Source organism: Xyrauchen texanus, chromosome 12 (assembly GCF_025860055.1).
Source record: "Xyrauchen texanus isolate HMW12.3.18 chromosome 12, RBS_HiC_50CHRs, whole genome shotgun sequence".
Lineage (NCBI taxonomy): Eukaryota > Metazoa > Chordata > Actinopteri > Cypriniformes > Catostomidae > Xyrauchen > Xyrauchen texanus.
Window position 1 is genome coordinate 3623958 of NC_068287.1, and position 16745 is coordinate 3640702.

The 16745-nt window shown below is 36.2% G+C and overlaps 1 protein-coding gene across 2 annotated transcripts in view; it reads left to right on the forward strand.

Moving 5' to 3' along the window:
* Positions 1-1035: 1035 nt before the first annotated feature.
* prkcab (protein kinase C, alpha, b) overlaps positions 1036-16745 on the forward strand; it is a 247828-nt gene continuing 232118 nt past the window's right edge. For both annotated transcript variants that reach the window (XM_052139685.1, XM_052139686.1), the window contains exons 1-2: positions 1036-1253; positions 5685-5716. In XM_052139685.1, coding sequence (XP_051995645.1) covers positions 1087-1253; positions 5685-5716 — 199 coding nt within the window. In that variant the 5' untranslated portion in view covers positions 1036-1086. The remainder of the gene's footprint in view (positions 1254-5684; positions 5717-16745) is intronic.

Sequence of the window (16745 nt, forward strand, 5' to 3'; positions counted from 1 at the left end):
ATTAGACACCTTCCGATGACAGAAGAGGTGTTATTATTTCTGGCTTCATTTCGTTGCTCGTGAAGAGCGTTTCCGTTTCATAGCAACCATGTAATCTCGCGTTTGGCGTCCGCGCTTTCATCTGACGTGAGAACATTGCCAGTACCTGCCTCACAGTTAAAGCGTGTTACATGTCATCTAGGTAACTCCCAGTATATGTTCACATTGGAATGTTAAATGACATTTATTAAACAACACACGTGGAAACAGATTATATTAAACCTGCTGGTGATGTTTATTAGGCCCTTTTTCAATTCAGTGAACTGTTAACATCATACAGACCTTCTCAATTTAAGATGGAGAGTTCTTATTAAGGATGATCTTATTAAGAGCTTGGCTGTAACTGAAAAGTTTGGAGGTTCAAATAAGCTCATTATTTCTGTGGGGTGGAAGGTGGGAATAACGAAATGTTCTACATTGAATTATTTTTTGTATAAAGGTAATAGGCAGTCAGGGGGGCTCAGAATTCCTCCTGTTTATTCATAAACCATTTGACACTGAATGTTACTCCATATGTATCCCTAATACATGTACTGCAATGTCACTTTGAACTAACAATTAATATTTAAACAATAAATAAATGGGAATATTTTGTTTCTTTACACCCCACTGCAATAATATGATTAAATGAATTAATACTTTGTTTGTCTAATACCATACTAAATATATGACTAAAACAGCTAATTTCAACATTTGACACACACACACACACACACACACACACACACACACACACACACACACACACACACACACACACACACACACACACACACACACACACACACACACACACACACTGAAATAGATATACAAACGCAATTGTGTTGGAATCAATTAATTGCCACACACGCGAGCGCTGTTTCGTCGTGTCAGTGGAGTCTTTGTCCACGCGATGGCGCTGCAAGAACAGCCGCACATGAATGAAGTGTGTTGACGTCAGTGTGAGTGAGAGAGGATCGCTGGAAACAGAAGACACACCGCTGAACGCGTTCAGTAGACGCGTCGCGCAGTGGAGCAGACACTCACCTGAGGAATAGCGGCGCGATGGCTGATCATCTCATACAGATCAATGACTCTTCCGCCGCTGTCAATCGGTTCGCGCGGAAAGGAGCTCTGCGTCAGAAGAACGTGCATGAAGTTAAAAATCATAAATTCACCGCTCGATTCTTCAAGCAACCCACATTCTGCAGCCACTGCACCGACTTTATCTGGTAAGATATTCAGCATTGAACACTGCTGCGTTACAGAGGAAACTTTGAGAAATTACTGGTTGAACTGTTTGGATTGACACCTGTCAATCATTAGTGCAGCGCATAATGCAGTCTGGCATTACACGAAGCAACTATTTTTCATTTCAAAGAAAACTGTTCTAATGCATTCATTAATAAATTAGCATGATCATTTGTTTACATGTCCGTGAACTAAAAAAAATCTAATAAAATTTAAAAACTCTAAAAAGTAAAAATATAATATTTGCCTTGTAAATATGTGTAGAATTTCAATATAAAAAAAATGAATGGCTAAAAATGTAATTTATCGTTAATAAGTTCAAATCAAAGTGAAAATGTGTTCAAATGTGTTTGCATGGAAAAGAAGTGGATTAGAAGAGTTAAAGAAAACAGTAGACATTTGATAGATGGATGGACATGCACTGTGTGAATTAAATATTTGTTTTAAGCTATTTGTCAAAGTTCATTTAAATAATATTATCTGTTAATAAAATATTGATTTAACTTTTCATTTATTTTTGTCATTTTAGCTATAATATTACAGTGTGCTAGATGGTGTTATGATCAGGACAGTTAACCTATTTGCAATTTGTATGTTGTATTAATAATATTATGATTTTTTATTTATTATATTTATTTGTAATATTATTGTGTTAATATCTAATAATACTTCAAATGAGATATATGTATATTTTGAAAATAATTGCCTATATATATATATATATATATATATATATATATATATATATATATATATATATTTAAGCAATATCACATGAGCAAGAGTGCGATATGGCCCTACATCAGCACCTTTACCCTGTGGCCGAATCACAGCAGTGCTGATGTAGGGCCATATAGGATGATTGCGAGTGTGATATTGCTTATATACAACAGTTCAATGAACAAGAACATTTAACATTTTTTTGGGAAAAACCGAGTACGGTCATAAAAACGCATTTGTGCTTGAAACTACTTTCTTACGCGACGGATCAGAATCTACCGTTGCTGGTTCAAAACAAATGATGCGTCCAAGACTTCGTTAGTAATTAAAAAATGTCACTTTAGAAATAGTATCTTGTAGAGAGAGAGAGAGAGAGAGAGAGAGAGAGTGATGGTGCGTGTGCGATTATCTGTTGCCACTCCCAATCAGAGATGCTGTCAGCTTTTTGAGTGGAAAATATACGTCCAAGCGGGGTATTCTTCTCTATTTAGCTGTAGCCAGTGCACAAATTTCATTCACTATAGAAACAGCGATGTCCTCCACCATTTTAAACAGAGTGTATCCAATGTGGAAACTCAGATAAAAGGTAAGCAATTGAGTTCTGTAATAAATCAGTCTGTTGTGTCTCTCAGCATGAGCCTTAATCCTGAAGTTGACCGTTTAAAGCTATTTCCTAGCATTGGTATTGCATTAGTAATACGAGCGATCACGGAGCACTGTTCCATGAAAACAAACGGATTCACTTTACGTCACCAACTGGCTCAAATTACACACAAAAATTATCTTATGCCACCACCTGCTGGCTAACATGTGTAATTTCCAAAAATAAAGACAGTAACTCCTAACACATATGCATTGCTCTTACACTTTAGTTTAGAACAGCATGAAAACAAGCGGAGTGATACACACAGTGACTCTTGTCCAATTAGATTCGAGGACCAGAACTAACTGTGGTATATATATATATATATATATATATATATATATATATATATATATATATATACACTCACCTAAAGGATTATTAGGAACACCTGTTCAATTTCTCATTAATGCAATTATCTAATCAACCAATCACATGGCAGTTGCTTCAATGCATTTAGGGATGTGGTCCTGGTCAAGACAATCTCCTGAACTCCAAACTGAATGTCAGAATGGGAAAGAAAGGTGATTTAAGCAATTTTGAGCATGGCATGGTTGTTGGTGCCAGACGGGCCGGTCTGAGTATTTCACAATCTGCTCAGTTACTGGGATTTTCACGCACAACCATTTCTAGGGTTTACAAAGAATGGTGTGAAAAGGGCAAAACATCCAGTATGCGGCAGTCCTGTGGGCGAAAATGCCTTGTTGATGCTAGAGGTCAGAGGAGAATGGGCCGACTGATTCAAGCTGATAGAGCATCTTTGGGATGTGGTGGAACGGGAGCTTCGTGCCCTGGATGTGCATCCCACAAATCTCCATCAACTGCAAGATGCTATCCTATCAATATGGGCCAACATTTCTAAAGAATGCTTTCAGCACCTTGTTGAATCAATGCCACGTAGAATTAAGGCAGTTCTGAAGGCTGAAAGGGGTCAAACACAGTATTAGTATGGCGTTCCTAATAATCCTTTAGGTGAGTGTATATATATATATATATATATATATATATATGTATATATATAAACTGGTGGCCAGAAGTTTGGAATAATGTACAGATTTTGCTCTTATGGAAAGAAATTGGTACTTTTATTCACCAAAATGGCATTCAACTGATCACAAAGTATAGTCAGACCTTAATAACATGAAAAATTACTATTACAAATAGAAATGGCAGCTTCACAGATCTTTGGCATTCTAGCTGTCTGTTTGACCAGATACTCAGGTGACATTTCACCCCACATGTCTTGTCGGGTACTTCTCACACACCTTACAGTCTAGCTGATCCAACAAAAGCTCAATAGGGTTAAGATCCCTAACACTCTTTTCCAATTATCTGTTGTCCAATATCTGTGTTTCTTTGCCCACTCTAACATTTTCGTTTTGTTTTTCTGTTTCAAAAGTGTCTTTTTCTTTGCAATTCTTCCCATAAGTCCTGCACCCCTTAGTCTTCTCTTTACTGTTGTACATGAAACTGGTGTTGAGCGAGTAGAATTCAATGAAGCTGTCAGCTGAGGACATGTGAGGAGTCTATTTCTCAAACTAGAGACTCTGATGTCCTTATCCTCTTGTTTAGTTGTACATCTGGTCTTCCACATCTCTTTCTGTCCTTGTTAGAGCCAGTTGTGCTTTGTCTTTGTCGCATTGTATAGCCTTCTTTCCTCAAAACAATGATTGACTGATGAGTTTCTAGAGAAAGCAGTTTCTTTTTTTGCCATTTTTGTCCTAATATTGACCTTGCATTCTGAAGTTGCATACTGTGGTAGCTCAAAAACAAACACAAAGACAACGTTAAGCTTTAGTTAATGAACCAAATGGCTTTCAGTTGTGTTTGATAAGTGATTGTGTTTGATAATGGCAAGTGATTTTCTAGTACCAAATGATCAATTTATCATGATTACTCAAGGATAAGGTGTTGGAGTGATGCTGCTGTCTAGATTTTCTAAAAATTGTCATTTTTCAAATAGTGATGGTGCTGTTTTTTATATCAGTAATGTCCTGACTATACTTTGTGATCAGTTGAATGCCACTTTGGTGAATAAAAGTACCAATTTCCTTCCGAAACAGCCAAATCTGTACATAATTCCAAACCTATATATATATATAGGCAATTATTTTGTTTATTTTATTATTTTATTGTGAAACATGAACTTATCTATCTATCTATCTATCTATCTATCTATCTATCTATCTATCTATCTATCTATCTATCTATCTATCTATCTATCTATCTATCTATCTATCTATCTATCTATCTATCTATCTATCTATTTATTTATTTAGTTTATACATGTTTTGCTTATATTACAACACACTAGATGGTATCAAGATAGGTACCCTATTGCGATTTGTATATTGTATTTATATTGTTAATATATTTTATTTAATATATTTATTTTAAATGCATTGTATTTATATCTATTAATACTAAACATTTATTTGTATTTTTATAGTTTTTAAATATTCTTTTTATTACAGTAGATGTTATAAATCCATTGCATGAACTTATATATCTATTTTATTTGTCACCTATTTATTTATTTTGTTTGTTTATTTTATTGTATTTATATATTTCTGTTTTGCTTTATCAATAATATTACAACATGCTAGATGGTATTAGGATCAGGCATTTATTTGAAAATGTATTTAATTTCATTCACCTAAATTGAATTAGTAATTGAAATATGATCCATTTGTTTAATTGACCATAAAGACTGGCTGTTCAGATAAAAATGATAAACAGTAAATGCACATTCAGAGGATCATTTTATGACATCATCAAACACATATTTGCTGAACAGATGTTCAGTGTTTTTCAGGCATTTTAGTATCTAAACCCTGTTTTAATACCCTTCAACCTTTCTGCATCATTGAGGTTAAACTGTACTTTTGTCTGTTTTTTGTAATTCATAATATTGTTATATTGATACAGAAAGCACTGAACCTAATCTGAGCTGTGTTGAAAGAATTTAAATCATCAGATATTGTTTTGCTGTTTTGTCACTAATGGACAACTTTCTCTTGTTCTTTCTCTATCTAATGCAACTCTGCAGGGGATTTGGAAAGCAAGGCTTCCAGTGCCAAGGTACCGTATGTGTGTGTGTGTGTGTGTGTGTGTGTGTGTGTGTGTGTGTGTGTGGGCAGGTTTAAGTGGTTTACGAGGACTTTTTTTTAAGGTTACTAACTGGTAATTACAAGGGTATTCTGAAATAAACGTGGTTTATGAGGACAATTCTAGTGTCCCCATAATTGAAATTGCTTAAAAAACGTACTAAACAATGTTTTATTGAAAATGTAAAAATGCAGAAAGGGTTTAGGGTTAGGAGACATAATCTATTGTTTGTACAGTATCAAAATTGTGTCTATGGAGAGTCCTCATAAGGATAGCTGCACCAACATGCGTGTAGTGTGTGTGTGTGTGTGTGTGTGTGTGTGTGTGTGTGTGTGTGTGTGTGTGTGTGTTGAGAGGATGTGGTTTAGTGTAGCTGATTCTGCTGTCTGATGTATGTGCTCATGTATTGAGCTTTACAACAAGGTTTACAGCTGTAATCCACTGCATCAGATGAGGATGTTTCCTACAGTAATTTAATCACTGTGTCATTAATAGAACATATTTCCTGGATAATGTAAAAGTGCTGGGCTTGCCAGAGCTCTATTGTTTTTGTAAGGCGCTTTGGCAAATCTGTTTTGATCTTCACTCTACTACAGCATTGTTGGCTTTTGATCAATGGCAGGTCTGATCCCAAGTCAAGAGTGTTTTGTAAAGAAATTGTCAAGATAAACATGAAGTGAACATGTTTCCGGGGTTCAACGCAAACATACAGGGGCCCATTGGACATTGGACAGTTTACCCACTAAAAGAATATTCTGTCATCATTTACTCACCCTTATGTTGTTCCAAATCCATGACAGAATGTTGTTTTTTGGGTGTTTTCACTGAAAATTGAACCCATAAACTGGTATTGCTAGCGCCATGCTTTTCCAGTTAGAGCTATGGAAACACTCAGTTGACGTTCTTGTGTCCAGGGAGCTCCAAACACATGAGGGCTTCAAACTGTAGCAGATGTTATGGACATAGTATTTTTTTCCCTGTTTTTATGATATTTGTATGTTGTTTTGCATTTGATGTGTAGAAGCCAAATAATTCAGTTTTTGCATAGAGGACATGCAGAAAGTAGTTTATAAAGCAAGTAGCAGCTTCGTATAATCTATTTGAAAATGTCTTATTTCTCAAGACCCCTGAAATATTACACTGGGTCTTAACCAGGTGTGGTGCATCTAGTAAAATGTCTGTGACAACCTGCTGTCATAATAAAACCGTAAGAAATCGTACAAAATAGTGAACGACTTTCAAATATAAAAACTCATAAAAACGCCTTACCCAAACCCTACAACTAACCATGATTTTAACAGAAAAAAAAAAAAACTGGGTTATACTAAGGGAAGCGTATACTGCAAAATGAACACTCCTCAGAGTACATATCGTCCCAATCTACAGGAGTGTAAAACTAACACTGAACAGTGTTAAATCTACTCTGTGTTGTGTTTAAGGTTGAACTGACCAAACAGTTCATGAGATTATCTAGACTGATCATGAGTGATGACACCTGTGTTAACAAGCAGAGTATACTGAAGGAAAGAGTGAGAGACAACAAGAACAGGAAAACGAGAGCACAAACCAGCAGATACCACAACAATTGAATCTGTCTTACAGTCACACAGTCTTCCATGTACATCAACTGCAAATACAATATGTTATTAGACAACAATCTCTTAATATATTGTGTGAGGATGCTTAAGAAATACAATAGAGGTTTGGCTTTATTTAGTGTTGCTGGTGTCATTTGCAGTCACCATTATCTTTGGTTATGCATATTTTCCAATGTCCAAGTGCCTATGTTTTTTTTTTTTCAAATCAGTGCAGTATTTATCATGAGAACAGTTATGATTCACAGTATATGTTTGGATGCGTCTCTCTCTCATTGAGTATTAACTGAATGTCAAATAATAATATAAAATTCACATTATCTATGGACAATACAGAAATGTGGTAATAAAAATGGTTTAATGCGAAACTTTTGTGAGAAAGTGAACAGATACTGCCTTAACAGGATTGAATTTATCAGGGACACACAAACATCAACATCCAGTATGCATAACTCATCAATAGTGACAATCAACAAACTCATTTTCAGATTCATGCCGCAAAGCATGTTGGGTGCCAATGTGAAGTTCTGTACTATGCAGACACCCAGCATGAATTTGAAATTGAGTTTGGTAATTGTCACCATTGATGTGTTTTGTATGCTGAGTGTCTAATAGACAACTCAAACTATGTCTTTTAAAGGCAGTATCTGTTCACCTTGTCACAACAAACACTCATTGCTCTCTTTTAGGGATGGGTGATACCACTTATTTTCTTTTCGAACCAATACCAATAATTTAACATCTAATATACCGATACCAATACCGATACTTCTATAAACGTTTTTTTGTGTGCAATTTCTCGGGATGAAATGGGTAATTTAAAATATAATTAGTAGTCAGAATTCAAGTCAGAATTGTTTTAGCCTAAACAGAATATTATTAGACTTTTTCTTGGTTTGCCCTTACAAAAATTAACAATTTCACTACAGCAACTATAGTTTAACCATGGTATTTAATTAAACCATAGTTACCACACATGTAACCATGGTTACTAAAACAATGGGTTCAAAAACTCCATGATATCGATGATAAGCTTTTGAGTAATTTTCCATATTTAGGCTGTGTTCTACATCTAGACATGCGTGTTGCTAAAAACGTTAGCAGTTTGGCTTTCTTATCGTATGTTTCCACTGGCACGTGCTGAGCGAATGTGAGCGAGTGCTTTCAATTCCTTACTATGGAAGCTGAGTGTCCAGCTCGTGAGTTGGATTGTAAAATTGACAGCAGTACTGGGCAAGCGGTTCCCTAGCGTTGGGAGTGGCTTTGAGCGGATTTCTTCTGCATCAGTGGAAACGCAGCCTCAGACTGTATGAAGTTGCTATTGCTCCCGCTACACAGGTCATTGCGTTCCGGATCCCAGATTGATTCCATCTTGACTGCAAGACATCATGAAGATAGTTATGCCCTCTCATAGTCTCTAGTGAGCAGTGCGACAAAACAACAGCGCCGGTTACATCATATCTGATCGTTCTGTGCTGTATTCTTGAATATCTTTCTCTAGCACTGAAACACGCTTCACTGATGCCCTGTCCCGGGCCGCACCCACTTCCTCTTTTCCCCACATGTGAGTAAACATGAGGTGCGTGTTTCCAAAGCGCCTTTAGACCATAAAGTTTTTTCTTTCTAAATTTAGTTTTATTAAACAGCATGTTCTAAACCTTTAACAATAAACAAATTAATTTCTGTTCTAATTTTGTGAAATTATTCAGATGTCATCATCTCTGACAAGGATGAAAGACAAAACAATTACTAGTTTGTAGCCTAGTCTTTCTCACTTTAATAAAAATAGAAAAATGGTCCATTCAGACTTTTACATTTTCAAAAGTTTCTCTCTGGAGATACCCCTGAACCCCCATACATTATCATTCCTCAGTCACAAGGGCTTCTATGCCCCCCATGATGTAACCGGCTCTGTTGTTTTATATCTGTATGTAAAGAAATATCAAAATAATTTTTATGTAAAAAATTATATATATATATATATATACTGTCATTATGATTCAAAATGAACAGATCATCTTCTAACATTCATATCCAACTGCACTCTGTTGATAAACTCTAGAACACCTCAGACACCACTGCATTGGCGGTGTCTGGGCCCCAACACAGTTTTTCAAATACTATTTAAACTGTTTAGGATTTTGTTTTCCCTTCTATTTTTGGAAATTCAAAAAAATGTACAATGTGCAAATGTGATTGAATATCGCCATATCGCCCAGCCCTAGTTACTACAATATTACTTTAGTAAAACCATGGTTATCCAGTTTATGAGTGGAAGAAGAAACCTCAGTTCCCATCCTGCACAAGTATTTGTTAATATGGCCTAATCCATTTTATTTCACTTTGAAACTTATGATTATTACACATGGCTCAAATAATAATGTCCCTACTTATATAATAAATACATTATTTAGGATCGATATTTTTGAGTGAGGATCGATATTTTTGATACAACATCAGTATCGGAAGTATCGATACTTTTAGGATCGATCCGCCTATCCCTACCATATTTAGTATCACATTTGGTCAGTTTATAAAACTACTATTTCAAAATTGTATAAGCACATACACTCTGTTAAAACTGTATTGAGGAATACTTAAACTCATCCGAAAGTATGCTTTCTCTCACAATGAATCATAATTGTCATATTGAACATTACTGCACTGGTTGGTAAAAAAAAAATCACAGACTGTTTCCCATGTTCAAGTGCCTAACTAAAGATAACACTAATCACCATAATGTTGACTGCAAATAAAACAATTAAATGACACCAGCAAAACTAAATAAAGCCAAACCTCTTCATTTTCAATAAATAACTTTATATTAGGGCTGCACCTAACAATTAGGTTAGGTGCAGATTAATCTAACGATTATTTTTTCGATTAGTTGATTAATCTAACGACTAATTTGCCGATTTGTTTTATTATTATTTCTTGATTAATATAACAATTAACTAACCCAAAATAAATATAAAAAACTTGTCTCATTAATATTTCAATATTTTAATTAATTATCTTCTATTAAATACAAACAAATGTACAAGAAACAAAGTGTGCACTGCAGGGCATTATTCTGCAACAAAAATGTTTTAACTGGTAATCTCCATTTTACAGTTCAACATTTTTATTTTGGAGAGATTTTATGTTGGACTGCTAAACTCGAGGTTACACAATGTTTTGATATTCCTCCTGAAAGTGACTTGAATTTTATATTTTGTTTAATTTATTTTGTTGTTGGATTGCTAAATGTAGATTACTTAAATTTTATTTTGGAGTGATTTTAAGTAAGAACTTGTTCAATTCGAGTAAAAGGAAAGTGCAATATATATTTAGCAATCCAACAACAAAATAAATTGGATCTCCACAGAAATAGAGCATCTCTTCTCTCTCACTGCATCTTATAACACTGCGTGAATAAACCTACAATGACCACAGATATTTGACATTACATGGCCGTAAAGTGAAATTGGAGCACTTTGTGTTCACAAAACGAATCCTTTTATACCATGTTTATATTTTTGCGGGAGTACGGCTGTGATAAGCCATTTCCAATTTGCATATCTTACACAGCACCACATCGTTGGGTCTCCGGCTAAAATACTCCCACGCTTTAGATCACCATGGGCAAGTTTTTTTTAGCTGCAGTTTGTTCTTCGGGGAACCAATTCTTTAACCGGGTGATGCCATTTTAATTATTCTATTGCGACGCACCGACACATGTTATGCAAATCGACGTATTTTTGTAAATGATGACGTCAATTACGTCGATGAATCGTCCCAGCCCTATTTCATATACATAACAAAAATAAATAAATAAATACATTCTTAAAGGTGCAATATGTAATGTATTTACTGTACTAAAGCATATAATTATCATAATATGTATCAGAGATTTAGGAATCATGCTAAGTTGAAATACTGGCTTCTCCATAAACAATGCTACAGCCAGTAAATTCTGCTTTTAAATGTCTGTTCCGGCCTGGAATTTCTGTTTGTGTTTTGGCCTGTGTGATCCCACCCACTGCCCACATCCCAAAAGTATTTCAAAACCCCGGGTTGCCCGATTAAAACAAGTTAGTGGGCAAACACAGCACTCTGCAGCCATGGAAGCCAGAAATACATCTACAGAGCTATAAAAAATTCACATGAGCTGGTTTATAATTTGCAAACAATAAAACATTGCAAACGTTTACATTAGCTGATCAACTTACAGTGTAAGGCTCGTCGCTTGCCATTGTCAGTTTGCTCGTTCCTGTTGCATGTCCTCAACCTGGAAACCACTGTGAGCTTTGAGTCTGGGGAGAAGGAGCGGGGAATACAACTCTCTCCAATAAATTGAATTTGGACTGCAGTACCCATTTTAAACGCTTGATGTCAATGTTACATATTGCTGCTTTAAGCATCCTCACACAATATATTAAGAGATTGTTGTCTAATAACATATTGTATTTGCAGTTGATGTACATGGAAGACTGTGTGACTGTAAGACAGATTCATTTGTTGTGGTTTCTGCTGGTTTGTTCTCTTGTTTTCCTGTCCTTCAGTATACTCTGCTTGTTAACATAGGTGTCATCACTCATGATCAGGGTTGGACTGGGAAGAGAAATCAGCCTGGGATTTTACATAGCAACTGGCCCAAAAATTTTAGCTTATCGCAGCCCATTCGGCCCGTTTCACGGCCGGCCCACCGGCCCACTTGTTTCTCCCTATGGCCAGTCCCTCCCTGAACGGCCCCAAAGTGCGTTGGCCAACCGTGAAAATGCCCGGAATTCCAGATTACTAGTCCAGCCCTGCTCATGATCAATCTAGATTATCTCATAACTGTTTGGTCAGTTCAACCTTAAACACAACACAGAGTAGATTTAACACTGTTCAGTGTTAGTTTTACACTCCTGTAGATTGGGACGATATGTACTCTGAGGGGTGTTCATTTAACACTGAAGATTTTGCAGTGTATTACAGGTTATTGACATACATCAGTCATTTGGATTGCATAAATAAATATGGAATGACTAACAAATTTGTTACATAGTTTCCTTTTTTAAATAAAGTGTTGGATAGGAAGCTAGATTAATTTTGATGCCTGTGTTGTATTGATTAAAATTTCTGTTTGTTGATTTGATGGTCTCTGGGAAAAACTATAGTACGAGCCAAGTCGTACTATAGTTTATGATTTATCTCGTACAAATTATTATGAGTTGTCATGAGACTGTGTTGGTCTGTGAAATGTTGTGCAACGTGACACAATCACAGCCAATGTGATCATATTTGAACGTTTGATTTTAACATACAGCTACTGTATATTGGCTGTATTTTGGCATTGAGAGTTCACTAACATCACCAGGACTAAAACAAGTTCCCCGCATTACTGTTGCTACACTCAAAAAATAGCTCTCTGGCTGAACATGATTCAGTTGTAGATAGTGGTTCCAAGAGTTTAAATTAGTTTTCTTCATTTAAAATGACTGTGTAATCTCAACACAATCACTTTGTGTAGAAAGAACCTAGTTGAATTGGGAAAACTCAACAAAAGCAGATGTGTCATCTAACTCATATAAATCATTAAACAGTTCCACCATGATGAAAATGTATGTCCCATCCCATCTCGGAAATTCAGGTACCAGGTTTCCCTGTTGTAATTATGACTTGACTTCTAGTGCAACTTCAAGGAAACTCGTATTTATGATCATTCCAATATCACTTATAGGTAGCATAAAATCCAGGTATGCAAGACCCAAGATCCTATGTACATGAGTTCAATTTCAATTTCAGTCTGTTCATCATACATAGTAAACTGTAAATGGTCTGCACTTATATAGCAACTTGGTTTTCAGTGTCTTGCCCAAGGACACTTCGGCATGTGAAGTCGTGTGGGCCAGGAATCGAACCACCAACCCTGCAATTAGTGGACAACATGCTCTACCACCTGAGCCACAGGAATCACAACATTCTAATATATAAAAATATAGCAAAATATCTATGCAAAAGAAAGAAAGTCATTATGGGTTTAGAACAACATGAAGGTGAGTAATTGAAGACACAATTTTCATTTGTGGGTGAACTATTCATTTAAAAGGTACTGTAGCGATACCATGGTACTGAATGATTCCAATATTTATGTAATATACTATTAGTAAACAAAAAAAAAATCATGATAAACCGTCTGCGCCAAATACTGAAAAGCTTATATGTCCATGCAAGAAGCTTAGGTGCATAAACTCAACAGATTATTACATATTGTAATGTACAATTTAAATGGTACTCCAAGAGTCTTCAAAGAATACAAGGGCACTACTATAGTATGTTTAAAAAAAAACATGGTAATACCATTGCAAATTAAATTATTTCTTTGTCACTTATGTGAACATGAGCTATTAATAAAATCATTTCATAGAATCTTGTGATTTCTCTAAATTGAAATGGAATTAATTTCAGCCCTCGTTTACAAATTAAATACAGCAGCCACTGTGTAGTTTAGCCTTTATGGCTATTATAATTTACAGTAGACTCTGTGAAGTGTGTGCAATCCCAGCGGGAGGCATTGTGCTACATAATTCTTCACATGAATAAAGAAAAGCCCCCAATTAACTGAAAGCATTAAGATCTTAGAGTTTGTGAGAAAGAGCGTTGTGTAATATGTATATTGTTTCATGTTCTGATCACAGCTTGTGCTTGCACCCCCTTACTTCTGCTGTCTGATTGGTTAATGAGCTCCCCTCCCACACTACAATTAAGAGCTCAAAACAACCACCGGCAAACCTTCTGTCAATATTCACCAAGAAGTGTGTCAAAACAGTGTTTGTATCCCAGCAGAATAGGGATGTCATAAAATATTAATATATTGATTATTTATCAGCACATTATTTTAGTAATTTTTTTTAGGCATTGATATATTCAAATTAACAGAATAATTAAAATTAGAAGCCTAATCTTTCCAATTCACCCAGTTGGCCTATGTTTAACAGTTTGGTGTAATAGCGTTGGGAGACCACAATAGGATTATGGTCACAATCACACACACACACACACACACACACACACACACACACACACACACACACACACACACACACACACACACACACACACACATGTTGTGTTTCCATGTTTTATGGGGACTTTCCATAGACATAATGGTTTTTATACTGTACAAACTTTATATTCTATCCCCTAAACCTAACCCTACCCCTAAACCTAACCCTCACAGAAAACTTTCTGCATTTTTACATTTTCAAAAAACATAATTTAGTATGATTTATAAGCTGTTTTCCTCATGGGGACCGACAAAATGTCCCCACAAGGTAAAATATTTTGGGTTTTACTATCCTTATGGGGACATTTGGTCCCCACAAAGTGATAAATACACGCTCACACACACACACACACTCACACACACTCACTCACACACACACGTAGCCTTCACAAAAATTCTTGTGAAAGAGCCCTTTGTGAAAAAAAAAAATTCTTAAGTTTGTTTGGAACGCCCTTTCGAGTGGCGTCCCCATCCTGAAGTGTCTTTCAAACGAGCATTAATGCCATTTGGAAAACACCCACACACACAGGATGAGCTGATGTGGTGCAGCATATGGCAGTCCAAAGTTACGAAAGGTTTTTGTACTTCTTGAATGAACAAAGTGACATTGATGAGTTTGCAGGTTAGTGTATGAAACTGGTGTAACTGTGCAAACTGAACGATTAGAAATGTCTATGTGTAGTATGCAATCTATCTGTATGTTGCATTGAATAGGTCTTTCATTCAAGCTGTCAAACCACAAAACTTCATTCAGTAACTTAAAATACATTGTGTAGGCTAAATAAAAGATACATGTACACATTATATCATCCAGTGATGCCTAGAGTAAATCGTTGTCCTTTGATAATGATTTGGGTCAAATTAAATGAAAGCTATGCAAATTTTGATGCTGGGCATTGGCTATGTTTGTTGAACATCTTGGGGTCATCAGATGGGTCCGATGCGTGACTCCCTTTAATTTACACTGCCACTCATGCTGTACCGTTGTGTTGAGACATTTTCTTGAAAAGTTAGACTATTGTGTAACGAGCAGCCCGATTTATAGCTGAAAAAAAATGATATCCGTCCTCGCTGTTTTTCAATTGTTTTCCTATGAAGTCAATCGCAGACCATTGTGCGGCCTCTCACGCAGGAGCCCCGCTGGAAAACGTGTCCCGTATTTAGAGCTGAAATGTCCCGCATTTAGCTGGTAGAATGTTGGCAACACTACTAGCTGTTTCAAGCTGTGAGACCTGCAGGTCATACCAGCTCAAGGTGGTCAAGCTCGTTTTTGGAGCATGGTAGCTGGTCAACCAGCTAAGGACCAGCTTGGACCAGCTAAAACACAGCTACCAGCTGAAGATTTTCCTCCAGGTCTGAGGACTATGAAAGCTATGAAAGAGCAAACTGTTAGCAATAACATTTTCCTCTAAGTCAAACTGTGGATCTTAAACAAATTTTGTTGTTATATTGTACTGCCACACCAAAGCAAAACCCATGACAACTGCACACTGCAATACGTCTACATTAAAAGGCTGAACAAATATAAGCCTTTGCTAGTAATGATGCTAACTTCGCTGTAAGATATCAGACCTGTCCTGAGAAAGCCTTGTGCTTTGTGACTGTAGCTTTTGGGATAGACAGATGTGCTAATGAAAGGTTTGAAACAGATCAAAGTAAACAGGACGTGTATCAGAGCTCTTCAAGGACTCTTCATTTGACAAAGGCCTCTGAAGAGACACATTCACATGAAATGCATTAGCATAGCACTGAAGAGAGACAACACATGTGATCAACCAGACACATACATACCTTAGATTCATTTCAACTATTTTATGTGACTTAATCCAGCTCAAACACAACTGTTCCATTTAGATCCAGAGAACCATTTATAGTATAGTTTTACACTACTGTTATAAAGCAATACGCCAAAAGAGTGTGTGTGTTACAGTGATTTTACCATGGGTAAGGGGTGTTCCCTTTTCAAGTCAGTCACTTCAATGCTTCAGTAACTGATGCTATGGGAGCTTCTCTTAGGAATGCGCAAGTGCTAACTATAATAATACAGTGTGGTAATAAAAATCAATAATTCTGCCAGAAAAACAACATGATTACTAAAGTTTTACTGTAGTAACACCCTGTCCAACTGCCTGTCTCAAGAGGAAAGTATACGTCTCTGGTTACACATGTGACCTTGGTTCCCTGAGATAAAGGGAACGAGACATTGCGGTAAATGCTTTTGGGTAAATCCTTTTGCTATTACCTAATTGAAGCCCTTGTATAATAATGCCAATATTATGATTGCCAATGGTGTTTTAGCCCCGCCCCTTTAGACGCACAGTTGGCCTATATAAGCGGGAGCGTGAACACCATTTCTTTAGGATTTTCTGACTGA